The sequence below is a fragment of the Perognathus longimembris genome, chromosome 28 (assembly GCF_023159225.1).
Source record: "Perognathus longimembris pacificus isolate PPM17 chromosome 28, ASM2315922v1, whole genome shotgun sequence".
Taxonomy (NCBI): domain Eukaryota; kingdom Metazoa; phylum Chordata; class Mammalia; order Rodentia; family Heteromyidae; genus Perognathus; species Perognathus longimembris.
In genome coordinates this window covers 103,558,189-103,585,470 of record NC_063188.1, presented here as the reverse complement: position 1 = coordinate 103,585,470, position 27,282 = coordinate 103,558,189, and the positions used below count along the sequence as shown (strand labels likewise).

General features: G+C 42.6%; 1 protein-coding gene across 1 annotated transcript in view; it reads left to right on the top strand.

Annotated features, from left to right (window-relative positions):
* The first annotated feature begins 3,395 nt into the window (after positions 1-3,395).
* Nhs (NHS actin remodeling regulator) overlaps positions 3,396-27,282 on the top strand; it is a 321,559-nt gene continuing 297,672 nt past the window's right edge. The window contains exon 1 of the mRNA XM_048336527.1: positions 3,396-4,525. Within this exon, the coding sequence (XP_048192484.1) occupies positions 3,958-4,525 (568 nt within the window). The 5' untranslated portion in view covers positions 3,396-3,957. The remainder of the gene's footprint in view (positions 4,526-27,282) is intronic.

The window sequence follows — 27,282 nt, the reverse complement described above, 5'->3', positions numbered from 1 at the left end:
AGCATGTGCCTAGCCAGGCCAGTTCTATTATTTAGCAAATTTCAACTTCCCACTGGGCTGGCGAAGGCTAGAGAGAAACTGTGACACAGATAGGATATTTCATTGATTTTACAGTAGCACAGGGTTTAACTGACAACACATTTGGGTTTGTGGGGGACTTGTGCTGGCCTTTGAGCTGTGTGAATGACTGCTAGGGAATAGACATTCTAAAATGCTATTTTTCTTTCCATTTTGGTCTCAAGCAATGATAAGTAAATGTGTACATGGAGAGTAGACTCCGTGTGTGTGTGTGTGTGTGTGTGTGTGTGTGTGTGTGTGTGTGTGGTTTAATAAGCACATACTCACACCTATAACTAGGAATAACAATGTGGCTTCAGATAGGTACTTTGACTTGATCAAAACTTCCTGTGGTAAGACTCAGAGTAAAATGGTACAACCTAGGATTTGAATAAAAAAGACACAGACTGGGTAGGTTGGAAAAGTCACACACATGAAGACTACAGGTAGATCTCGTTTTGATTTCAAATGGTTGCTACTTTTTTTTTTTGCCAGTCCTGGGGCTTGAACTCAGGGCCTGAGCACTATCCCTGGCTTTTTCTTTTTTGCTCAAGGCTAGCACTCTACCACTGAAGCCACAGTGCCCACGTCTGGCTTTTTCTACATATGTGGTGCTGAGGAATCGAACCCAGGGCTTCATGTATATGAGGCGAGCGCTGTTGCCACTAGGCCATATTCTCAGCCCTACTTTTTTAAACTTTTCAATATTTTCATTCAGTAAAGCAGAAACCAAACCCAAAACTGGGGGGGGGGGAGAGGCAAAATACAAAGAAGGGGCTTGAATTCGGAAGGGTGGGACCAGGAGGATATCATTAAACTGCCCTCTCACAGCTAGCACACAATTTTTATTTAGATGGTGTTACCAAAGTATAACCATAACCCAATTTTCTAATGTACCTTTATTTGCATCTTTCAGAGGAACTACAATATACCACCAAACCATATCAGTGACTATGATCATTTGTATTAGTGCCTTTTTTTGAGTAGAAGGATGCTGTCTCAGAGAGGTCACTGGGGACCACCAAAGAAAGGAAAAGGCACAGCAAGAACCAAGGAGATCAAAGGCAATATCAAAGCCTTTTATTTTTAACTAAATGACATTATTAGCACATGAGTAGGAGTCTAGGAGATTATAGAGTTTTCCTTTCTGCATCGCTGAACAGTACTTTGAGTCATTTTGTAATCTGAATCTGTGCTGGTCACTTTAGAGCAGACACCAAAGTAGTGAGCCTGTTCTTCAACTTAAATATCCCCCTAGAATCTTCCCTCTCTGGGACCTTTGCTCTTTCCTTACAATGGCTTCTCTGATGCTGGAGAAACTCACGAATAACGTAAAACTCCATTTAAAAGTGAGAGCTCCACACCATTCATTCACTGCCCATGTCCAGGTGTAACTGGGCCACTGCACTGGTTCCCATGGATGCTGTAAATAGGACAGAGCTGGGTGCAGTGCAATTGGAGGCAGAGCAGCCTGTTGTCCTAATGCTTGTTAACTGAATGCTTTGCACACTCTTGCATTGTTCTTTCTGCTTCAGTATGTTTGGGAAGAGCATCTGATGTGCCTACCTAGCAGAACTTGGGTTCAGAATTGTAAGCACATTGAAAAGTAAGGACAGAAAAATAAAAGTAAGGGTGGGTTGTGTGGTGTAGGTTTGCAGTCCTACCTGCTCAGGAGGAGGAGATGAGAGAATCACAGTTAGAAGCCAAGGCAAAGATAGCAGGACATCCTATCTGGACAAGGAACCTAAAAGCAAAATGACTGGCGCTCAAGTGCTAGAATTCTTAATCTCAAGGCCTTGGGTTGAATCCTCAATGCCACACATACAAAAAGTTAAGCAAAAAGTTACATCAGCCAGCTTTCTAATCTGTGAGGTAAAGAATTAAAGGTAAAACGAGTGTATAGAAATACTCTCTTATTTTCTTTTGGATACAAAGCCAAATTTAAAGTAAAATTGTAAGGAGTATACTTCAAACCCCCTATGTGTTCCTTACCTGGATTCACTATTTTGGATGCCTCTCTCTCTCTCTCTCTCTCTCTCTCTCTCTCTCTCTCTCTGCGTGTCTCTCTCTGTCTCTCCATTTCTATCTCTAACATTATCACTATCCTCATTCTTGTTACTGAATCATTAGTGTGTAACTTAGAGACACATAACCCTTTACTTCCAAAGCCCCAGCTCTGATCTTTTATGAATAAGAATATCCCTTTGCAAAACAATCTTGTTTTGGGAGAATAAGAGAAGGTTCTGTTGAAGCCTTTATAATCAAAGTGTGTGTCAGTCTGAAGTGCTCACTGTTGGACCCCGCCTGGTTTCCCGCCAAAGAGCAGAGGAGACACCACCACAGGGCTGGAGGACTTTATTGTTGCCATAAAACATAGTTTTTCCATGTTCCTTTCAGACACATGAAATGAAGGCTGCATTCCGAAGATCTGGCTGTGGCTTTAAAATAAAAAATAAATATATATTTCACAGCACACATTTTGGAGGGATAAAAGCATGTGTTTTATGAACATTTCCCAAACTCTTTTTAGGCTTTAGGCTGCCAGCATTCAGCCTGTAGACTGCTAGAATTGAAGATATATGCCTGTTAAGAAATGATCCCTTCCAGTTCACTGAACGGAAGACTTTGCATTCTTCTGTGAATCATCAGCTCTCTGATGGAGAACTTTAAAAACTCTGTGTTGGATTCACACAGTAGGGTGACAAGGAGTGAAGCCCATTCCTCCCATACAATGTGCGGTGAGTTTGGCAGGCAGCTTTGGGGGCTGAGGGGGTGGTACTCACCGACAGTTTGGATCTCTTTCATGGTATTCCATAGAGCCCGTGCCCAGCACGGAGTGCCACGAGGTGCCTGAGAAAGGGTTTAAACCACACTCGGCCCACTCGGGCCATGCTTGGAGGCGTCCAGGCCAGGATCACCTCTCTCTTCGGACGTGCAGCCTCCAGGAATCCAAGGGACTTGCACAAAGTTGGAAATCCACGACGTAACTCGCTCTGACATGCTCACTGGGTCCCATCTCTCGTACCCAACCCTCCTCCCTCGGTGCTTACTCCGAACACCACCCCCCCCCACTCCCAACTCCCGACTCCCCACCCCCACCCCACTTTCAAGGCTCAAGTGTAACCCCTAGAAGCGAGGCAGTGTCTTGGCGACCCCACACATCCAGGGCCCCCGATGAGGCCACCAGTGACTCCCAGCGGCCACATAGGGCGCTGCGCCCCTCTCGCCCTGGCCGCCCCCGCCCTGCGCCCGCCCCGCCCCCGCCCCCGCGCCGCCTCCGGAGCCAGGGCTGGAGGCTGATTCCTTTCTCCGGGTTTTCCAAATGCCTCTCTGAAACCTCCTCCCCGCCCAGAAAGCGAGAGAGAGCTCCCAGGCGCAATCGCTCCCCGGAGCGGCCGAGGGGCGCGCGGGGAGAGGCCTGCGCTGGGGTACTTTCAAACTGAGGCGCGCGCACACACTCACACCCACCCATACACACACACACACACACACACACACACACACACACATTTATATAGGCGGGCGGCGGCAGCGGTGGCCCGAGCGGTGACTGGGAGCGCAGCACCCATGGAGCTGAGCCCGCCGATCGGGGCTGCAAGCAAGTGAGGAGAGCCCAGGCGCATCCCGGGATTCGGTGCCGGGCGGCGCTTGTCATCCTCTCCTGGGAACCGTCCACCCCGACGAGGAGCGGCGGGACTCATTTGCTAGCGAGAGGGCGGGGAAGAGGAGGGGACCAGGTGAGCCGAGGAAGCCCCTCAGTGCCTCTGGCCCGCCTGGATCGCGCCTGGCCGGACCCCAGCCCTCCCCAGGCTCAGGTGGGCGCGCCCGGTGCCCTGGTCACCAGGGGCGTTTGGACGAGAACAGAAAGTCGCGGCCCGGCGGCTGCTGCTGCCGCGCGGGATGCCTTTCGCCAAGCGGATCGTGGAGCCGCAGTGGCTGTGCCGGCAACGGCGCCCGGCACCCGGCCCGGATGAGGACGCGAGTGAAGGCAGCATCGAACCCCCGCCGCCGCCGCCGCCGCCCCTGCAACCGCCTGGCCGCCTGGAGGAGGCCGAGGCGCTGGGGCCAGAGGAGCCTCCCCATGCGCCGCGGGTGCCCCTCGGGATGCCACCCCCTCCGCTGCCGCTGCCCGCTCCCGCCGAGCCAGCGCAGCAGCCCCCCAGTGAAGACCCCGAGGTGGGGGAAGACCTCGTGGCGGGGGTCCCGGAGGCTGGAGCCGCCGCTGGCGAGCCGTCGTCGGCCACAGCCGCTGCTGTGTTGCTCATGCTCGACCTGTGTGCCGTCAGCAACGCAGCCCTGGCCCGCGTCCTCCGGCAGCTCTCCGACGTGGCCCGGCACGCGTGCAGCCTCTTCCAGGAGCTCGAGAGCGACATCCAGCTCACCCACCGCCGCGTCTGGGCGCTGCAGGGCAAGCTGGGCGGCGTGCAGCGCGTCCTCGGCACCCTGGACCCCAAGCAGGAGACCGTGCGTGAGTACCCGCGCCCTGCCCACCCGGCACCCGCTTCCGGGCCGCACCCTCGCGCCCTCGCTTAGTCGCTGCCACCCCAGCCCCCCGTGGCACCGCGCCGGCTTCAACTTGCACCTCACTCTCCCCTGCCCCACATCCAAGCTGCTCCTCCCGGGACTGAGGAGCTGGGCTAGCCTGGGGTGGCTGCGGGGATGCAGCTAGGGAAGGCAGAAAGTTCCAAAGGCGGCCTTCGAACTCGCAGACACCCATGGACTGAGCACAGGCAGAACCGGGGAGCATTTAGAGGGGGACAGGAGGCAGGGAGGGTGTGTTATTTACTTCTTGGACTTGCCTTACAAGTGCTTGTAGGGGACAAAGTGGGGGTGCAACTGGCTTCTGTGGGCTCCAGTAGCCCAATCCCAGACCCTGTGACCCGCCCCATGCATGCTGGTGGGCTAGAGGAGTCACTGATATTTTGTAAGGGTATCTGCAGCACCACCCCGGGGCTCTCACTCTTGCTGTAACCTCAGGAACTGCCTCGAGCCACCTCCCCCCCCAACTTGTGCCTTTTCCCCTCTTGTGCTCCTCTAAGATTCCCTCTGGTGGTCCCTGGACCTTGAGACTGCAAGGAGAGGTGAAGAAAGGAAAGTGCTCGAACTTGTAGACATGGAGGAGACCACTGGGTATCTTTTCTGCCCAGAACAACCTAGGGTTCTTAGGAAATGGCTTTGGGGGCCATCTGCCCTCCCAGCATTTGCCAGAAGGTCTTCCCTCCAGTCCAGTGTCCCCACACATTGCCATGGGTGGACTTAGGTGGGATCTAGTGTGGGGCAGGGGAGAGAAGACCTTTGTAGCTCTTGATCTCACTCGTCAAACCCCAGAGCTCCAGATCCCCAATCATTCTGTCCTTCGCGGCTCTCTAAGGGGCACCCCAGGAGGAGGGTTCCCTGGTGAACGATCACCCCCCCCCCAAATGTGGCAGTAGAAGAATAAGGTATAAACTACCAGGGCGACCAGCCGTGGCCAGGTTGCTGGGCTGGCGCGTGGGTCCTTTGGCGCCTAGTCAGGCTGTGATGCTTGAGGCAAAGGTGATGTCAGCTGTTCCGCCTTATGTAAGAAGCTCTCTCTGTTACTGCTGCAGCTGCGCCTGTGCGGGGCGGCCTTGGAGCACGGGCCAAGGAGCTTTGGCGGCATCCTTCCCTGGGGATTTCCATGCACCTCTGTCCCGCACCCCAGTCCAGCCTTTTCGAGGTCCTGCCTGCTCTCTTAGTCCTTCTCTCTTCTCCTCTTCCCTTGCAAACCCCTTTGAACCCCGCACCAGGAATCCTCAGCTTTTCTGCAATAACAATAATAATAAGGGTAATGAATAAATGATGTGCCGATCAGTTTTCGCAGCTATAAAAGACCCGGAGTTGGGTTAATGACTGGTTGTTTTAAAGGGCAATTCCAGGATGAGTTCTGGAAAGAATTAGGACTGCCGTAGGCCAAGTCGTATTTTACTTTTGAGACTGGAAATGAGTGCTTTAATCCTGCCTCCTTTTACCCCAAACCACACAGCGCGGACAGAGGACAGGCCCTTCCCTTTCAACAGTGCTGATAATCGGGAAGGGGGGGTGGGGAGTGCGGTTGCTGAGAGTGGTGGGGTTCACTTCAAAAGAACTGGAGGGAAGTTCTGCAGACTACTGAGTGGTGCATACATTCTGTGTGCGTGTGAGTGTGTGTGTGTGTGAGTGTGCACATGTAGTCTCGCCACAACTGTCTCTAAACAGATTTCACACACGTGAATCTCAGTGGAAAAGTAAAATGTGTTCCCTGGGAGGCACCAGCGGGCAGCTCACAAATTTAGCAGACTTTTCAGGTTGTTTTTACTGTTTGGAGTATAAAGGAATGGTTTAGCTGAGGTAATTAGTGAGTGCATACAGTTGGCGAACCATTAGTGTACCATCAGGGTAGGTATACAGTTAGTGAATATATAGCCTATTCATATATGCATATATAAGTAGAGAGAGATAAGTAAAGATAGAACTAATATAGTATTCAGGGAGGGACTTTAAATCTCCTAATGCTTTTAAACAGTTTTATAAAGTGTTATCTCCATCTTTTGTATTGAGATCTCATCCATTTAAATTGAGGACAACACTGTTCTTTCAAAGACATTCCCTTTGGGAGCAAAAGCACAATATTATATGTCTCCTCCATTCCAGTTTCCCAGAATGCAGAGTGTGAGACAAGGATTTCCATGCAAATAGTTTGAGAGGGGAAATCCCAGGAAGAAGCAAGAGTGAGTGGGAAAGTTAAGTCAGGGTAGGGAGAGAGAAAAGCGGATACCTACTGTGAGCTGCTTACCACTGCAGATAGCTGGAGTTCAGTCCACATGTTCACATACTTCAGGTACTTCCACTGAGGGGTGAAGAAGCTGGACTATTTCTGCACCAATTTCGACCACTTACTGATGGAAAGTAGCACTTGGATCGTGAATTCCTTGGCTTCTTAGACCTGCTTCATATCTGATGCCAACATGCTCCTAGGGCCAGGTAGAAAGAGAGGCAAAAAGCCTGTGGTATGAGCAAGAATGCCAGGCTTGTCCGGGGAGGGCACCAGGACTGGGCACCAGTGGAATCAAGTACATTCTATATCTCTTTTCAGGATTGCTCAAATTTGTGGGAGTTTCAAAGGGAGACAACGACTAAATACAGGCTCCCTTCCCTTTTATCCCCCTTGGATGTTGTCTAGGTATCTGTGCCCCCTTCCCCTGTTAGGGCCTTTCTACTTGAATCACCATGCCCGGCCAGTCTGTGTGTTGCTCCATCCTCATAGAACTGCTTCTTGTTGCCTTAAAACTTGCTGGTGTGTGTGTGTGTGTGTGTGTGTGTGTGTGTGTGTGTGTGTGTGTGTGTGTGTGTTTTGCAGGGATGATACTGTCTGATGCTGACTTTAGCAAAGTTACTCTGGAGGCAAGTATGGAAGCTGGTAGAACAGTGCAACTTGTCTGGGTGACTAGAATTAAGGATGCCACTGCAGAGATAGAACATGTGGTTAGATTTCTGGAAATAGAGTGGACAGTATTTACATATTGGATAAGGTTACCGGGTATGAGAGTAAATAAATAAATAATAAACAAATAAAGGTAAATCCCAATGGCTTAAATAATTTCTAGGAGGGGGTGGTATTTACAGAAATATGGAAAGCTAGTGGAAGACGATTCCAGCCCTGCTAAGGTTAAAATGACTGATGGACTTCAGGCAATCAGTTATGTAAATTGAGAGCTGGGAGGTGGCTGGAGATATCTGTGTGAAATAAAGATAGAGATGGTATGTGAAGCCTTGGAGATAAGGGCAGTGCTGATAGCAAGGAAAGAGGTCTAGGACTGGCCCAAAGGAGTCTGCTTTGAAATTACGTAGAGCAGAAAGGCTGAGAAAGAACAGCCAAAAAGCTAAGTGCACATTTGTAATCGCAGGACTCAGGAGGCAGAGATGGGAGGATCTTGAGTTAGAGGCCAACCTGGGTTACTTAGTGGGATGACTAGGCATGGAGCCCAGTGGTACAGTGCTTATCTGGCATGTATAAGGTTGTGGGTTCCATTCCCAGTAAAAAGATTTCTGAAGAAAATCTAGAAGGGCCATCAGAACTGTATGGTATACTAGAATAAGGAGGTGTTTAAAGAATTGGGGAGGACTTAAAGTTATTGTAATAACAGAGCACAGTCTTAAAATGTATGAGTCCATGGCTTTGATCTCCAGCACTATGAAAATAGTAAAGAAAAAGAATAGGGAGACATCATCTTCTGAGTGTACAATGAACACTGAGAATCAATGAACCTACTGAGTTTTGTAACCTGTAATCAGTGGCCATGATAGGGGTCATTTCAGTAGTGGGATGGAAATAAATGCCAAGTAAAAAGGAATAGGAGTTAGGCACCAGTGGCTCCTACATATAATCCTAGCTACTGAGGAGGCTGAAGTTTGAGGATCACAGTTCAAATCCAGCCCAGGCAGGAAAGGCCATGAGACTCTTGTCACCAATAAGCTACTCAGCAAAAGCTAGAAGTGGCACTGTGTCTCAACTGCTAGAGTGCTAGCCTGGAGCAAAAAGAACCTTAGGGACAGTGCCTAAGACCTGAGTTCAAGCCACAGGACTGGCAAAAAAAGAACAGGAGTAGTCAGAAAAGGATATAGCAATGACAATTCTTACAAGGAGCTTTGCTTTGAAGGGAAGTGGAGAAATGAAAAAAAGAAACAGTGGCTAAAGAGGAATATAGTTTCATAGGAGATAGTCTTAAAATGGGTTGATATTTTAGGCCTGTCTGGATTTCATTCAAAAGAGAACATTGATGTTGCTGGGTTAGAGAATTAGACCATGAAGGAAGTCCTTGCAGTGGTGATAGGGTAAGCTGAGAGATCCGTTTCATCTTTGAGGCCTGAGGAAGATGGAGGATATAGGAGGAAACGCTGATGGAAGTAGGCGTCAGTGTTTTCCCTTCTGTGTAAACATGGCATCTTCTTTTTCTGTGAAGTATGTGATGCGGTCATCAGCTGAGAAGGTATTGGCAATGTGAGGAAAGAGGGAAGGTGTTAATAAGTCATCTCAGGAGTGACGTGCATACAGTAAGGATGTATAGTGGGGTTATCTGGCTGTGTAGAGAGTCTTCTGAGATTTGTGGACCCAAACTACTCAGTCACTAACACCTGAGAGTCGGCAATTACTTCATAGGCTACAATGCTAACATGTTCATCCTTAGACATTTTAATGGCATTGGCTTTTGGGTTTCTGTTGATTATACTAGTTGCTGAGTTCTAAAGTAAATTTTGTATTCAAGTCTAACATTCCTACAGAAAAGCACACAGCTTATGTGTTTATCTTGGTTAATTTTCCCAAAGCAAATAACTCACAGTAACAACACCCAGATCAAGAAATAAAACATAGCTGTGCCTGGCACACCTCCCCTTGAAACCCCCTGCCAATTGCTAACTTCCTCTCCTAAATGGAACACAGTCTCCTGATTTCCACCACCAAGTTTTGGGACATTATGTAAGTAAATTCGTGTGTGTGTGTGTGTGTGTGTGTGTGTGTGTGTGTGTGTGTGTGCGCGCGCACACATGAGTTTAGTGTCCATATACTGTCTCTCTATATAGATATAGTCTCTCTATATAGTCTCTTTCTTCATATAGTCTCTCTCACTACATATAGTCTCTCTCTATACATATATATATATGTTTTTTAGTGCCTAGCACTATTCATTGAACATTATGTTTCTTCCATGTTGCTTACATGTACAGTAGACTGTTCACTCTTTGTTGAATGAAATTCCACTGTGTATATACACCATAATTTATTGATCTGTTCTCCGGATGTTGGACATTTGGGTTCTTTCTACTTCAGGGCTACTATCATGAATATTTTCTCAACATGCCTTTTGATGAGCTTATATAGAGCTGATTAGTATATATCTGAGAGTGAAAATGCTCTACCAAAGGGGATGGATGTGTTGGCTTTAGTAGAGACCACCAAAGTTTTCTAAACTGTTGGTACCAATTGGTACTCCAAGAAATACATGAAAGTTCTGGTTACTCTACATCTTCATCAATACTGATATTGTCTTTTTCACTGTAGCTACTCTGGATACTATGTATTAAAGAGCTCATTGTGGTTTTAACTTGTATTTTTTCTAATGGCTTGTGAAATTGAGCATCTCCTCATAATTTTTTTTTTTGCCAGTCCTGGGGCTTAGACTCAGGGCCTGAGCACTGCCCCAGGCTTCTTTTTGCTCAAGGCTAGCACTCTACCACTTGAGCCACAGCGCCACTTCTGGCCTGTTTTTTGTATATATGTGATGCTGGCAAGCACTGTTGCCACTAGGCCATATTCCCAGCCCTCTTCTCATAATTTTTAAAACAACTTGGATATTCTATTTTGTAAATTACGATTTCAATACCTTTGCTTAATTTTTGTTAAAGTTGTCCGTGCCCTTTAAAATTATAGCATAGAAAAATATATATTCATGTGTTTTGTATACATATTTATATGTATATATGAGTTGTATCATAACTCATATCACAAATGTTATCTCTTAATCTATGAGTTGCCTTTTTACACTTGGTGTTATCTTTTGGTGAGCAGAAGTTCTTTTGTGTTTTAATATAGTCCAGTTTAGGTTTTTTTCAGCAGACACAGAAACTGCTAGATCTTGAAAGGAGCTGGGAAGTGACATGCTGGGTGACTTGATCATTTTGAGTTGGTAGGCTAACTTGAATCTTGGGTTCATTCTGATTTTGGAAGATGAGCTTGTTTTCTCTTCCCATCTGTTCACTCTACCTCTTGTAAAAACCTTTTGCAATCTGCCTCGTGTTTTCTTGGATATTTCCGTTACTGTGGTTGTTTCTTTTCTTCCTGGCTTTGCTGAGTGAGTGTCTTTGAGGCATTATGAGACCCTAGCCACTCTAATGAAAGCTGCTTTTAAACCCATCACAGAACAACTGAGAAGAAAGCCATCTTTCAAAGGTTAATAATTATGATTTCCTCACATTTCTTTCTAGCAATACATTTCTTTCTAGAGTTTTCTTTTTGTATCAGATTGAATTTTTAGCTGCTTTTCTTAGGAAATCTTTGAGATTCTAGAGGGCTGATTCTGGAGAGTAACAGGGTGGTGGCAATGAAAACTTCTTTAGGCTATGTGGAGAGTACTTCTCTGCACAATGTCGTCAGAAAAGTGTAAAATCTTGGAGCTTTAAGAGTAATTTTAATAGGTATTACCTTTAAATTGCAATGATACAAGAAACTTCTCCCACTGTTTCACATTACCCTCTAAGTCTGATGATTCACAGAGTTCATATGATACTTTCCCATTTTGGGATCAATGGTGACTAAACATAGTTGGAATTTTGTTTTGACAGTTCTGTTTAAATTTCTCTTACTTTACTAAAAATCACAAGCAACAGATTTTAAGTGTCACTTCAAAAAAGCATAGGAAGTGCATGCCTGGAACAAAGTATCAGTCACCTAAATCCTGAAAATTCTTTTGCTATCAAGAATTCTTCATGAACTGCATGCTGATAATAGGTGGAAATTTTTCCAAATGAAGTAAGGGTGATTTCTGAATGTAAAGATCTCATTGTAAGGTTGAGATTTGTTGAAAAATTTTGGAGAGCACTCTCATTGGATTATAAGCCCAAAGGGCAGGGATCCTGCCTAGATCATCTTTGTGAATGATTAAGATAGCCACAAACAATTTTTGTTTTGGTCATTTATGAACATGAGAATAATTGGATATACTAAAATAATAATTTGAGTACTTGGATATCCATATATTGAAAAATTACCTAATCATTAACTGTCAATAACCATCAAAATGAAATAAACTAAGGATCAAGTTAATTTAGCAGGTGTGGTGGCACACATGTGTAATCACAGCACTTAGAGGGCTTTGGCAGGAGGGTCATGAGTTTGAGACTGGCCTGGCCTACATAGTGAGAGCTTGTCTCAAAAGAAGGAAAAGTATAAATTCAATAAAAGTCATAGAATCTTGGAATCTTAGAGTAGGGAAGGACCTTAGTGCTCATGGAATAAAACTTCTGATTCACCACCTGGCTTTTATGGTAAAACTCCCTGGAATAGGAAACGGCCAACTATACCCTAATTTTATTTCTGGGTCATTTCATTCTCATTTTCATACAGTCTTTATCTACATTGCAACTATTGTTTTTGTAATAACAGCCTTTTATATCTATTTCTGGTAGCAGAAGCCATATGTAATCTATAGTCTCTTTGACAGGTCATTTAAGCTTTACTAATCCCAAATGAAACAACAATATTCCTTCTTCCAAGCCTCCGAATGCCAACTTTTCAGTTTTCTGTTGTTCTCTGCCATAGATACATAGCCTGAATGGACCAGTCCTTTTCTTTATATGAATGTCCCATTAGGATCAAGGTGGTCCTTGTTTTAACTATTGAATAATGTTGTTGGTGCTCTTACAGCTCAATAAATTTCCCTCTTTTATAGTCATAGTGTGTGTGTGTGTGTGTGTGTGTGTGTGTGTGTGTGTGTGTGCTGGTACAGGGATTGAATTAAGGGCCTCTAGTTCTCACTTGGCTCTTTTTGTTCAAGGATGACCACCAGTAGAGCTACTCTTCCATTTCTGATTGTTTTACTGGTTAACTAGAAGTAAGCATCTCTCAAATTGGTCTACCCAGGCCAGCTTTGGACCAGAACCCTCAGATCTCAGCCTCCTGAGTAGCTAGGAATTAGAGTCATGAACCACTGGTACCAGGCTTATAGTGATAGTTTTATAAAAATTGTCAGCATTTTTAGGTAGTTGTACAAAGGAGTTTCAATTCTACCAGTCAGGTTATGAGTACTATGCATTTCGATCAATCTTCCCCTTCCATTGTTTTCCTCTCATCTTTCCCCATCGAATCCCTACCTTCAAGTTATATAGTTTTTACATAATGTACATTGAACATAATGGCTGTATTTGCCTAATAAAAACACATTTCAGCTTGCTGGTATTTTTGTTGTTGTTGAGCAGTTCACTAGTTATTAAGAGGAGTTAAACCATTGGATGCCTTCCTTGAGTCTGTTGGTTTGGGTATATATGCATATAGCCCTGTATATGCTTTCATGTGTGTTTATATTGTAGATATAACTTCCATACATAGTTTTCAACATGAACTTAAATTTCTTAATCCTCTCCGATTATCTTTGTTAAACCGAATTTTGCTTGCTTTGCTCTTTCATTTTCAATCAGTGGCGATGGTTAAAAAAACACCCTTGATTTAATGTGTCAGTTACTGCCCATGGCATTTTGCTTTCTGCCCTATAAACATGATTCGATGCCATCACCCATGTCTTTGATACAAATACAGTTCAGGAACCTCAAGCCCATTGGCAGAAAGTACTAGCAACATCCCTTCAAGCTGACATCTATTAATCAATGTTTCTTGGGTACCACTGTTGCAACAGCCACAAATGCACCCCCCCATTTCCTGTTCAAACCACATCTCTCTCCTTTGCCCACAAAATCTATCTTCATGAGTGACTGAAATCAAGATACTGTATGTCTGTAGCTTTCCTGTGATCTCTCAGTCTAACAACCCTACACAAAAGGGAAAATGAGGCTAATGCAGCTTAAACCTACCTGTAGCCATCAGAAGAACCATTTTAATTTTCTTGCATATAATAGGTAAAATGTTATTTGGAGGAAGTCTTTGTCATTTTGGCCATAAGATAACTACATTGCTGGACGGAAGGAGGTCTCTCTGGGACCTAGAGTTCATTTCACTGGCCCAAGAGGGCCTGGTTTGTGAAAGGAAGAAAATTGGAGTGTTGGTCTTTCTTTCCTTTCTTTGTTTTTTATATCCCTGTTTCTGGCTCCTTGTTTCAAGATTGAGAATTCATGGCCTTTGGAGCTTTCATAGGCTTCAATTAGAGTACGATTGGGAAATGTCATATTAATTATTAAGAAGCAGGAGAGGACGTAGTTAGGTTCAAATCTCGGCTCTACCCCTCAAAGATCTATGACTTTTGAACATGTAATTGAATATTTCTTTTTCTTCATGTATTCTGAAGTGCAGATAAAAGCAATACCCGCTATATCAGGTTATTGGCAAGACTAAGAACTGTGCCTGGCTCATGGAGAGTTCCTGATCATTACTAAATATTATATTAATACCATAATTGGATCAGAATAGGAGGTATGAATTCATGTTTCCTGGTAACTAACATCCTCTGCCTGAAGCGATGAATTGCGGGGTCATGGGAAGGATATTGCTGATTAATCAATGTTATATCTCTCTGCATGGTCAAAGACATTAATTAAGATGCTTTATTTTTCAGGACCACTTTTTGTTATACAAAGAACCACAGAAAGGAGGAGAAAATGGATGGATTTAGCTAGATTCATTATCTGGACTCATTACACGAGACACTATTCTGGGCATTTTGATCATTAAAGAAAAAGTCAAGATTAGCTTCTGATCCAATGGAAGCTTCCATGGTAGAAGAAGAAATTTGTTTGGAATCTGATTTCTGATGGTTCCAAGTCCTGTCGATTTGTGAATTAAAAGCCCTATGCAAGAGCTCACCTTCTTCTTCTGAGTTTTCACTACTAGACATCTAAGAGAAAAGCTAGCAACTTTGAGGACATATGACAGCCAGTGAGACATAATGTTCATTAGAATAGAATCTCAATATTTATGTTTCTTTTCAGCCTGCATCTGGACTGTGTTCTTCAAGCTGTATTTATATTTTAATAGTACAACTAAAGCTGTATTTTCCCTTTTAATTTGGCATCAGAAGTCTCCCACTTCAGCTAACCCCTCTCCCCACCCTGAAAGCAGTTTTTTTCCCCAAGGTTGTTTACTGAGAGTTTGATTCTGGAGATTAACTGTGAGGGGGAAGCTATATGGCAGGAATAAATACCATAAAAATCCTTTCCATATGAGAAGTGATGGAATTCCCTGCTTTATAAACAGGAGAGGTGGAGGCTTTTGAAGTTCAGAGCTATCTGATGGTGGGTGGTAGGGGAGGAATGATAGAAGTAATTTTGGGGAAGGGTGACCTGGAATGTTTTCCAAGAGTAACACGAATTAAATGCCTTTGGTGTGAAGAGAAGACCTGCAGGAACTTTACTCAGGTATCAGATGTCACACAATGTTCATCTGGCAAAATTTTAGCCTTTGCTAATTAAAACTAATCTAACTGCATGAAGAAATAATATATTACATACATTTGTCTCTTGTGTGGCTTTCTTTAACCCTTTGTTTTAAATCTTAAGGCTGGTTATAGGGTAGAAGGTGTTAAAGAGAAATGAGGTTTATATTTCCAAGTATACCTGAAGAAAGACAATGAGTGAGGTAGACTATTTGAAGTACTGGCTTAAAAATGTAAGTTTGAAGTCCTTGGATATTTTTTTAATTGATCTGTCAAGTCAGGAGTTTTAGTGGCTGTTGGGTATGAATGAAAGTTTAAAATAAAAAACCAAATCCCCAAGAAGCGATACCGTCCTTTAACTTGGACTTTGTTTTCTTCCCAAGTTACTTTGTGTACTTTCCTGCAGCCTGATAAGCTTGGTTGAATGAAACATAACACTTATGAAGCTTAGGTTCAAGATTTGTATCCTGAGGAGCTGGGATTTTTTCATGATCTCCTGCGTATGTTCCTAACTTGGATAGTTTGGTCTTTGCTTCTTTAAGGTATACCACTTACCAGCTATACGACCTTGGATGAATTCTTAGTCTCCATGCCTCATTTTTCTTATCTGTGTAATGGGAAGACTGTTACTCTAGACCTCCTAGAGTTGTGAAGATTAAATGACTTAATCTAAGCCAGATGCTGGTGGCTCGTGCATATAATCCTAGCTAGTTAGGAGGCTGAGAATGGGAGGATCATCGTTTGAGGCTGTACTGGTCAGAAAAGCTTGTGAGACCCCCCTTCTCAACTCATACCTGGGCATAGTGGTATGTGCCTGTCATCCTAAGCTATGTAAAAGGCTAAAATTGGGAAGATTATGCTGCCAAGACAGACTGGACAGAAAAGTCCTTGAGATTCCATCCTAATGAAAGGAAGTTTCATGTAGTGGCATGTATTTGTGACCCTAGCACTGTTGCGAAGCCCAAAGTAGGTGGGTCAGGGCTCAGACAAACACTCAAACAGGAACTAAGACATTATCCTTAAAATAAGAAATGTGTTTGGGCACATGGCTTTGTGGTAGAGTACCAGTACTACCCAAAAAAAAGCCATGGTCAGTATGAACAGCAGTATGCATGTTGACATAATAAGGGTTAATATGTTAGTTCCATTACTGGCACTATTTTTCTTTTTCTTTACTGTTGTTATTGCTGTTTCTGTTATCAGGGAGCATGTGAAATGGAAGAACACATAAAAATGAATACAACCCAGCTACTGTGGCGTCTCAGCCAGTATAAATAATCTGGTCTACTTAATGTGTGATGAAAATGGGGACAGAAGAATGCCAGCCCATTTTCTGGCTTGGCTACTCTAATGCATATCATGGAGCACTTGCAAGAACAATTTAGCATCTGGCTGCCATTATGCCCTCATTCTTGGGGAGTGTGGGCTTCTGCTGATGGGCATAGAGAGGCCCCTGGGTATGGATGTGTGCCATCGTGAAAGTGGTCCAGAGTACAAATGCCCACACTCTCTGCATCTTCTCCCATAATGATATGGTTTCTGTTCTTTGTAGTCAGACATCAGGCACAGAACATCTGGCAGTGGGGAGATTTTAGATCCGGCATGGCAAAGAATGGAGAGGTGTTCAACTCTTTCCTTTTCTTTCTGGATACTCAGATAGACTACATTTCCTAACCTACCTTGCAGTTACGTGTGATAGTGTGACAGATTTCTGGCTAATGAAATGTAGGGGAAATGATAGTCTTTCCTCTAGGAAGACCACACAAAAGCTCCTGTATCATCAGAATAGTTCACGTAGAGGACTCAGCAGAGGACTCAGGCCCTAAGGTATGGCAGAGCTACCAGATGGAAAGAACTTGGGTTCTGAATCACCACATGAAAGACTGCTTAGCTAACACTTGATTAGATTTCACATGAGGGAGAAGTAAGCTTTTATTGGGATATTTAGAAGATGCTTGTCACAGTAGTTATCCAACCCTGACTAGCATAAGAGCACAAGGGCAGGGGACAAAAAGGATTGGTTTTCCTGAAAATGCATACACGATAGTTATTCCAAAGCATTTGAACTTCTTTCCCTGAATAAAAGAAACACCAAACCACAGGGTGTTCTTTTTCTGAGAGACATAAGGAGATCACATGTATGACCAGAAATTGTCTAGTACTTTCCTCAAGAAAGCAGGTGGAAACAAAATCTGTTAACAAAATTCCTAGTTCTAGAGAAATGTTGCTAAAGAATTCTCTCAGGGGGCTGGGAATATGGCCTAGTGGCAAGAATGCTCACCTCGTATACATGAAGCGCTGGTTTCAATTCCTCAGCACCACACATATACAAAAAGGCCAGAAGTGGTGCTGTGGCTCAAGTGACAGAGTGCTAGCCTTGAGCAAAAAGAAGCCATGGACAGTGCTCAGGCCCTGAGTTCAAGCCTCAGGACTGGCAAAAAAAAAATTCTCTCAGTAGCAATTTAAAACTATAGAGTCCTCTCTCTCATTTTCTCTTCATCTGTATATACATAATAAACACATATTCAGAAATATGCACAAATCATGAGTGCAGAAGTCATGCTTAATGAGGTTTTACAAACTGAACACAATCTGGAACTATCACTTAGCCCACAAAGTATTTGCAGCCCTCTAGAAATCCTATCTATGTTCCCCTTCTGGTCAAGGAGACTGTAAGGTCCACCCCTGGGAGAGCTCCATGCAGATGCCCCAACCTGTTTAAGTCTGTGCCCAGTACCTGCACTACCTAGGTAACTGGCTCACCTGGAGGCAGTTACCGCCTCCTTCTCTGAGGTCACATCCGATCCACCTGGCTACACCTCCTGCCTTTCCCTATATAATCCAGATGAACACAGTCCCTGCTCTCTTTCATTTTCACTCTTACTCTTTCTTGCTCTTTTCTCTTTTTCCCTTCTTCCTTCCCGTCTGTCTCCCTACGCCTCCATCTTGTGTGGGTTGGCAGTTTGTTTCCCCCCAATAAACTCCTTTCTGCCTGAACCATGTGGTGAGTTTCCTTTCCTTTCCAGGGAACCTTACAGGGACTATCTATTACCCTGACATATAACAATATTCACTACTTTGAACTGTTTTGCAGTCACACAGTATGATATTTATGTATTTTGTCTTTTTTCCTTAAAATTATATTTTATGACTCATTTATGTTGTATGTAGTAACAATTCATGTATTTTCATTGATGTATAGTATTCCCTCATATAAACATAACATACTTTACTTGCCCATTCTACTGTTGATGAGTGTTTGGATAAGTTCCAATTTGGGCTATTTCAAATAGTGCTTCTATGAATATGCTAGTTCCAGCTTCCTCCATAAGACAGTGACATCTACAGTTCTATTCTTTGTTGTCCCTTGACTTTCTGATCTTGGCCATGCAAAAGCCTTGATGTGCTTTTGTAGTTTAAAAGATTATCACTGACCTTTAATGGCAAAGTATTGCTGTTCGAAATGGAGAAAATCTGATTTATTTAAAAGGACCTCTCCTCTCTTTCTAAATTAGTAGCATACTCATGAGACCTTTTGATTCACAGATGGGTTACTCAAGAGGGCACATTTCAAACCACTTGTAAACTCAATATAACTTGGCTTTGACATTGGAACCTTTATTGATGCTGCTTCAGTTCCTCTGTGAGACTCCTTGATTTTCAAGCTACTTCCTTTCCTTAGGGAGGGGGTAGAGAGAGTGCTAAGTTCTCTAATCACTTGTCTGGATTAGGCTAAGAGTTATCTGGCACTGCCTTTTGCAGTAGTCTCTAAATTCAAGGATTTATGTAAAGTTTAAGCTGTGCAGAACAGTTCCTCAGATGGGCGGGAGACAAAGAAAGGGAGGGGGAGCCTTTCTAGCCATCAGTTGGGAAGGTTTATTCAAGGCATTGAATATCTGATCCAAAAGACAATAACCCAGGTTAAAAGGCACTTTCTAGATTTTGGAGGCTTAAAAAGCCTCCAACTGGCTGGTGTTGATGGCTCACACCTGTAATCCTAGCTATTCAGAAGGCTGAGATCTGATGATCATAGTTCAAAGCCAGCTTGGGCAGGAAAGTCCTTGAGACTCATCTCCAATTAAGCACCAAAAATGTCGAAGTGGAGCTGTGGCTCAAGCTCAAGGACAAGGCCCAAACAGCCGTCGTGGCATAGGCTGGTAATCGATGAAGAGGATGAGGCGGGAGGATCACGAGTTCAAGAAAATACCCAGGCCATGAGTTCAAGCCCCAGGACCAGCGTGAGAAAAATACTCATCTGGACCCTCCTCTTCAAGCATATCAGGATTGTCTGGAATATCTTTGAGGCCAAAGCAGACTCAAGGCTGCCTTGTGTTTTGATTGAACTTTTTTTTTTTTTTTTTTTTTTTGGCCAGTCCTGGGCTTGGACTCAGGGCCTGAGCACTGTCCCTGGCTTCTTCCCATTCAAGGCTAGCACTCTGCCACTTGAGCCACAGCGCCGCTTCTGGCCGTTTTCTGTATATGTGGTGCTGGGGAATCGAACCTAGGGCCTCGTGTATCCGAGGCAGGCACTCTTGCCACTAGGCTATATCCCCAGCCCCTTGATTGAACTTCTGGTGCCCTGCAGGTGTGAAGTACATGAAGCCTTCACTGTTAAGTCTGAAAAATGATTGTGAGAAGTTCCCAGAGGACCTTACTGCTGAGTGACATACAGCTGGGCCTTTGAAAGTGAGCTTTTATGACAAATTTGAACACAGTTTTAAACTTTACTGTAAGTGCTTCATTCCTTTTCATAACTAGAGGATAGGTGATCTGATTTTTCCATGAGGGAACTGCTTTGGGCCATTAACCTAGATTTTTTTTTCAAATATAGAGGTGACTATGTAATTTGCTTTTGGCTCTTAGAAACGGGTGGCGGTCTAGTGAGACAGCTGTGAAGTCAGAATGTAGACAGGGGATGCTTTACTTCACTACCAGATGTGAATGCAAAGACCTGTATGCAGAATCAGAGGCCTTTAAATATCCATGTTTACTCCCAGGACCTGGACAACTCTTGCTTATATCCATTGTGGATCTCAGCTTCCTGTTCTTTTCTATAGGATATGCTAAGACCAGAGCCTATACTTTATTCTTCTCCAACTTCTTGATTTTTTTTCATTGTAGCCAGCACTGCCCCTAATTTTTGGAAGATCATTATCTTTTTAAAAATTTAAAACCTTTAAATGGTTGTAACAAATGGGTTTCAATTCAACATATCAATTTATGTATACAATGAATATATCTCGAAGATCACTGATTTTTTTTTGTCATAGATAACTATTATCAAGGGGATTCTTGTAAACATGTCCAGGCATAGGTGAATCAAATTCACACACACACACACACACACACACACACACACACACACTTCATATGACTGCTTTCTGCTATCACTGTCTCATGTTATTTCACAAGCCTCTCAACATTTCTTTTGGTAGATGGGGAGACAGGGGCTTAGCTAGTAGCTTTAAGACCCTACTGTTAAAAAAGGGCCTGATTCAAATGTGGCTATGTCTTCTGTTTGGGAACCCCAACTACTCTACTCAGAGCATCTCTCTATGGGGAACTCTTTCACCCCTCCACCATAGAACCACTGACATGGCCTTCTGCCTCCTAAATTATGATGAGGAAAACAATGGGAAACAAACAAACAAACAAAAAAGCCAGGTGCTGGTGGCTCACACTTGTGATCCTAGCTATTCAAGAGGCTGAGATCTGAGGATCAAGGTTCAAAGCCAGCCTGGGCAGGAAAGTCTGTGAGAAACTTATCTCCAGTTAACCACCAGAAAACGGGAAGTAGCACTGTGGCTAGCCTTGAGTTGAAGAGCACTAGTGCTCAGGCCCAGAGTTCAAGCCCCATGATTGACCCAAAAAAAAAATCAACAAGCATGAGGACAATGTCTAGATTTGACATTGGATGTTGAAAAAGACTTAGATTAGGACATCTGAACAAAAAGGCCCATGAGCTAAGCAGTACTTACTATATACCCAATATGTGCATATTACTGTGTTATAGGTTAACAAGTAGAATTGGATGAGATGGTAGTTGTAACTAGTTTTTCTATTTCTCTGAAATCCTGATAGTCTTTAGGAGCATACTAATTATGGAAGATAAATCATAAATCATTTTCTGTTCCAAGACATTTGCTATCTAAAAGAAGATTCATAACATGGCTACACAGATCTATTTTCCAGCTCAGTGGTTACCCTTCTGTGTTCTCTACTTTTGTTTGAAGGCTAGTGTCAATGAACTGTGGGTTAACTTAATCCAAAAGTTCACCAACCCAAATTATAATCAATTGCTATTCTTTTCATATATTAGTGTGGCTTATGGTAGGAATTGGGGTGGGGGTATAAATTGGAATAATTTTTCTGATAGACAGCCTTTTTTTAAAGGAATACTTAAAACTTGTATGCCAAAGATTTCCTTTTTGCATTTAAGCTAAAGAAATAATCCAAAAAGTAAAATACAAAAAAGTTATTATAGCTTTGTAAGTAATATTACAAATATCCTCAATAATTAGCAATAGGAAATTGCTAAACCAATATTGCTTTACATAAATACATTAAAATACTCTACACCTATTAAAATGTTGATACAAATAGATGTTTATTAAGCTAGAATTATATTTATGAGATATTCAAAAGTTTAAAAGCCTTGTTATAAAGTTTTATGATTGTTGCATGGTTAGGAAGAAGATATAGGAGTATAGGAAAGAGTGTAGGAAGGGTACAGAAAAGTATCTGGAAGGTTATATACCAAATCAATATTTTTAAAAGATCTTTCAATCATGATCTTGCTTCAGAAATAAGTTTTATATTTGATAGCCAGTACACAAATGTGGCAAAATAATTTATTAATACTTATATTTATTCTGTTGTGCTTTCTGACGTATCTACTGACTTTTTTCTCTGCTTTGCTATGCTATTCTCTTCTTTCCTATTCTGTTTTATTTTATTCTGATCATACTCTTATTTTCTTCAACTGTTTATTGTTTCAATTTTTAAAATTCTTGTCATTGGGCTGGGAATGTGGCTCAGTGGTAGATTGCTTGCCTTTTGCATGCATGGACTCCCGGGTTTGATTCCTCAGCACCACATAAACAGAAAAAGTGGTTCAAGTGGTAGAGTACTAGCCTCGAGCAAAAGAAGCTCAGGGACAGTGCCCAGGCCCCGAGTTCAAGCCCCAGGACTGCAAACAAAACCAATTCTGGTCATAGTGCATGTTATTGTTTGGAAATTAAGTGTTTATCCCAAAAGATTATGTTTGTTGCTATTTAAGGAGGTTGTGGGAAGTAGGGCCTTATTGGAAAAAGTAAGTCACTGGGGCTGTGTATTCTGGAGCTGTATTCTGTCCTGGACACCTTTCTGTTGCTCCATCTGCTTCCTGTCTACAATGAGTAAGATGAGCAGCCTCTGTCTCATGCTCCTGCCCCCATTATTTTCGGCCTCACCACAGACCCAGAATGAACAGAAACAAGGACTATGGACTGAAACCTCAGTCCATCTGATTTTACAAATGAATCTTTCCTTCTTTTAAGTGGTTAAGCCTTTTCTCACGAGACCTAGAAAACTAATATTACTCACTAAGTTGATTCCATATTCTACTAGTATGCCACAAGTCAGTTTGAAGAATGCTGCTCTATAATGTTAATAGTTATTATCTCCACCAAATGGGATTATAGATAACTATGAGAAGTAGAGGTAGGTTGTTCTTTCTCTGAATTACCTATGAAAATTTAAAATTAATAAAAGTTAAAGTGATATAATAATTCCATTTGTAACCAAATTGATGCTCTACAATGTTTTGATTATGAATGCGAAAATATATCTATTGTGACATGTAGTGTAAATAATAGAACAAGAAAATAAGACATGACCTTTTTCAATTTCAAAAATCATCTATATCCCTAGTTCTGTCTTTAACCCCAGTAATATTGCATCAATTGTCTGGAATTTACCTCTATTTTTGTTCCAGATTTCATGTTGATATTTCCATCTTATGAAGTCATTAAATTCATCACACTTGTTTTCTTACCAGATTATCTTGGTTTATGATACTATTCACTTCCTTTAAAGCTAAGGGCAATTGTAAGTAGAAAGTTATCATTAAGAACTTTAGTTAGAAGCAGAAGCATCAAGGGATGATGGGAGGAATCCTTGGCTTGAGCCAATGAAGTTCCCTATGGGCTTCCTGCTTTAAGCACATAACTAACCATATGTAGAACAGCTCTATGAACACCATCCCAATATAGCCATGCAACCAAAGTGCTGAACTTTCCCTGAATCTTCTTTGGAAAAACCATTGATGGACAAGCAAATTCCATTTACATGGGGCCCAAGTAAATCTCTGGATATATGAGCCAACTTTCCAGGGGGTAGAGCGATCTCGTGGGTTGGTATTAGGGAGCGACTGACTGGCATTTTCATGGTAGGAAACTGAAAGGAATTGATGATGGGAAATAACTAGTATTGTTTTTTAGAGTGTGGTAATTTAGTTACTGCTATTTCAGACTTTATGCTGAGTGTAATCTAGCAATGCTGACAATGAAATTTGGGATCCTAACTTTCTGCTCCTAGAGATGGCAGAATTCATTCTACCTTTGAGATGTTGCTAATAACATATTGAAGTTACTTCTATGCTCATGTGTTGATTCTGTTTATTATTCAATAATTATCTATTTGTATAGTTAATTGTCCTTCCACCCTTCCATCCATCTATTATTTGTTTTGTTTTGTTTTGGGGGGGGCAGTCGTGGGCCTTGGACTCAAAGCCTGAGCACTGTCCCTGGCTTCTTTTTCCTCAAGGCTAGCACTCTGCCACTTGAGCCACAGCGCCCCTTCTGGCCATTTTCTATATATGTGGTGCTGGGGAATGGAACCCAGGACTTCATGAACACGAGGCAAACACTCTTGCCACTAGGCCATATTCCCAGCCCCCATCTGTTATTTATTTCTGATAGAATTCACTTATACAGAATCTCTTATCTAGATGCTGTGTGTTGAGAGACATTAATTAATCAGTGGGATGGGTGAGGGAAGAAACCTCATGAGGAAGAAGAGCAATCTATGTTACTCACTGTCTGGTAAGGCCGGCAAACAAGTACCAAAGTACTTAAAAATACCATATACTGTGAATAGTACCACCAAAGGATCCATCTTGACTTCATTCATGTTAAAACTACATTGACCCTTAATGCTTAGAATAATGAAAGTAACCCAAGAAAGATGTTGGGAAAACTGAATGGCACAATGATTTCCAGGCTTCAAAAATTGCTAGCATTCCACCCTGGAAGTTGAGAGGGGTGAGAATAGGGGGGAAACTGAGAAGAAAGTTGAGCAATAGGTTTCTACTTCTTCTAGGACTTGAAATGGTCCTTGGCCATTTGTTCCCTATGTTGAAGTTCTTAAAATTACTGATATATGCTACAACATGAATTAATCTTCAAAGCATGCTAAAAAGATAAAGTTTAAAAATAAAAACAATGGAAACAAATTTTTAAAAGATGAAAAACTTTTTAAAAAGAATAAAGCTAGTCACAGATGAACACAAATTATATCATCTTGATGATGTGGAATATCCAGAACAGGCAAATGTGTATATAGAAAAAATAGTTCAGCAGTTGCCCAGTGTTGGGAAAAGAGAATAGAAGTGACCACTAATGAGTTTCTTTTAAGAGCAATGAGAATGTTCTAAAATTAGTGGTGATGGTTGCATAACTCTGAATATGCTACAAACTAATGAATTGTATATTTATAAAGGTGAAATGTATTGTGTGAATTGTATATCGGTAAAACTGTTAAAAATAAAATGAGGTCTCTACCAGTTCTAGGGGTGATTAATCAGGAGCCATAAGAAAAATGTTGAAGATGTGCAGTTCTTAGTCAAAAGAATGAGAAGGGTGACATATGGACTATATTGGTCATGTTAAGTAAGGTGAGATGATGTAACAAGAAACCCTCAGCTTTCAGTGGTCAAACACAATAAAATTTTATTTCTCTCGTATAATGGTCTGATCCTGGTCAAATCATCATCTTCAGTGACTCTCCTCCATATGGTGACTCAAAGACCCAAATTCTGTTTATCTTTTGTCTCTCTTTATCTTTTAGGTCTCTGACATTCTCTCCATTCAGCTGATGGATGGAGGAAGAGGGTGGATGATTGAGCACAGATGAATTTTATTTTATAGGTCTGCAATGATTCACTTTACTTCCACTCACATTCTATTGGACAAAACTCAGTCTCCCAGATGTACACCTAACTACAGGGGCACATGTAGAAAACTTAAATGTATCTAGGAAGAGAAAAGAACCAGGTTTGATGAACAGCTCGTTAGCATCTGTTACAAGGACAGGAAGGATTGTCGGCACTGAGCCTAACTTGAAGTAGCATGTATTTGTGGGCTGCTCAGTGCTGAGAGCAGAGCTGGGCTGTTTTCTCCCATTGTTTCTTAGTGGAACATTTCTAGGTGTAAAGTACTGCTTCAGGGACACATTCCTGCTGGTGAATGTGGCCCAGTCTCCATTAGTAAGGCCTGAGGATGGAAATAAAGACCAGGGCACCTTGAACACATTAGCATCTCACCTGCTGAATGACAAATATAACCCTGCTCTCCTCATTGTCATTCAAAGAAAGCAAGAGATGAATACGAAAAATAAACCACCATTTCTTTTCATTAGATTATGGGCTGAATAAAAATAGGAAGCTGTCCCCCTTTAAGGTTGTGTTTTAAATAGAAATCTGCCCCAGGTCCTTTGTGATATTTTTCTGTTTGGCTCCCTCATTCCTGTCCATACTTGTTCCTTTGTGGCCCGGAAGCCTGAGTTCTTCTCAGGAACCGAATCCTTTGGGGAACTCTCATATTGAAGCCCTCCACCATTTTTAGAAATAAGTTTTGGGGGCTGCCTTGACAAGTGTGGCTATTTTGGTGACATCTTTGTAGTGGTTGTGCTTACCCTTCTAGACAATAGCTACTTATCTTTCTAACAGACTGTTTGTGTCTGACTGCTAAGCTGTAGTAAAAATCACCTCTCTGATTTGCTTTTATTTTTAGAGGCACTTGTCTCTTGGTATAATGCTAGATGTTTAATGAGCTTTGTTTATGGAGAGTGCAAGACAGAATGATACAGCCTTTTCCTTTGTATTATAATTCCCTGCGGGCTTGCTAAGAGGCATGTTGGGACTTCAGGGACAGGATAGCAGTAAGAGAGATATAAGCCTGGAGCCTCGCATGCCTGTAACCTCCTGTACTCAAGAGCATAAGGCAGCTGGGTGCAAGTGGCTCATTCCTGTAATCCTAGCTAATCAGGAGGCTGAGATTTGATGATTGCAGTTCAAAGCTAGCCCAGGCAGGAAAGTCCATGAGACTCTTTCAGTTGACTTTCAAAAGGCCAGAAGTGGAGCTGTGGCTCAAGTGGGAAACTGCTAGCTTTAAGCAAAAAGGCTCAGGGACAGCACACAGGCCCTGAGTTCCAGTGTCAGGACCAGCACCAAAAAATGGGTATGGCAAGAAGATTGCAACTTTAAGCCCAGAGTGGGCTACATAGTGAGACCCTATCAAACAAATGAAAAGGAACACAAAAGCTAGAGAGAATGTAGTGAGAGTGAGCCTTCTGAAAAGGTGGTCAATAGTGCAAAGAATAATGGCCAATGTTGGGGCAAAGGCGATGGAATCCGTATAGTATATCCGTGCCCAAAGATGTGAGCTACTATGCTGATGCCTGAGGAGACTTTTAGTGGGTAATCGTGTTGTCTCATCTTGTTCTCTCCTAATCCATTCTTGACACTCCCACAGAGTGAATCTCTGAAGGTCTAACTGCTAGTTTACATTCTGTGGATTCCTAGTAATCTAATAACAAAACCTAAAAAGATTGTTTTTGGAGGTCCTAAGAGTCTGGATCCAGTCTCTCTCCAGTCTTATTTTCCCCTCTGTCTCTGAAGATACGTTTCTATGGTTCTAGTTCTAAGATTCCTCCAGTTTTGCTTATATGCCAAGCTTTTTTAGCTCTTCCTGTGGCTTTCTCTGGTTCTGGCTTAGAAGCCCCTTTTTCCAATGACCTTTCTGATTATCCCCATTGCTAAGCTACTGGCCCACAGCACTCAGTGTCTTTCTTTCTTCATGGCCCTTATTACACT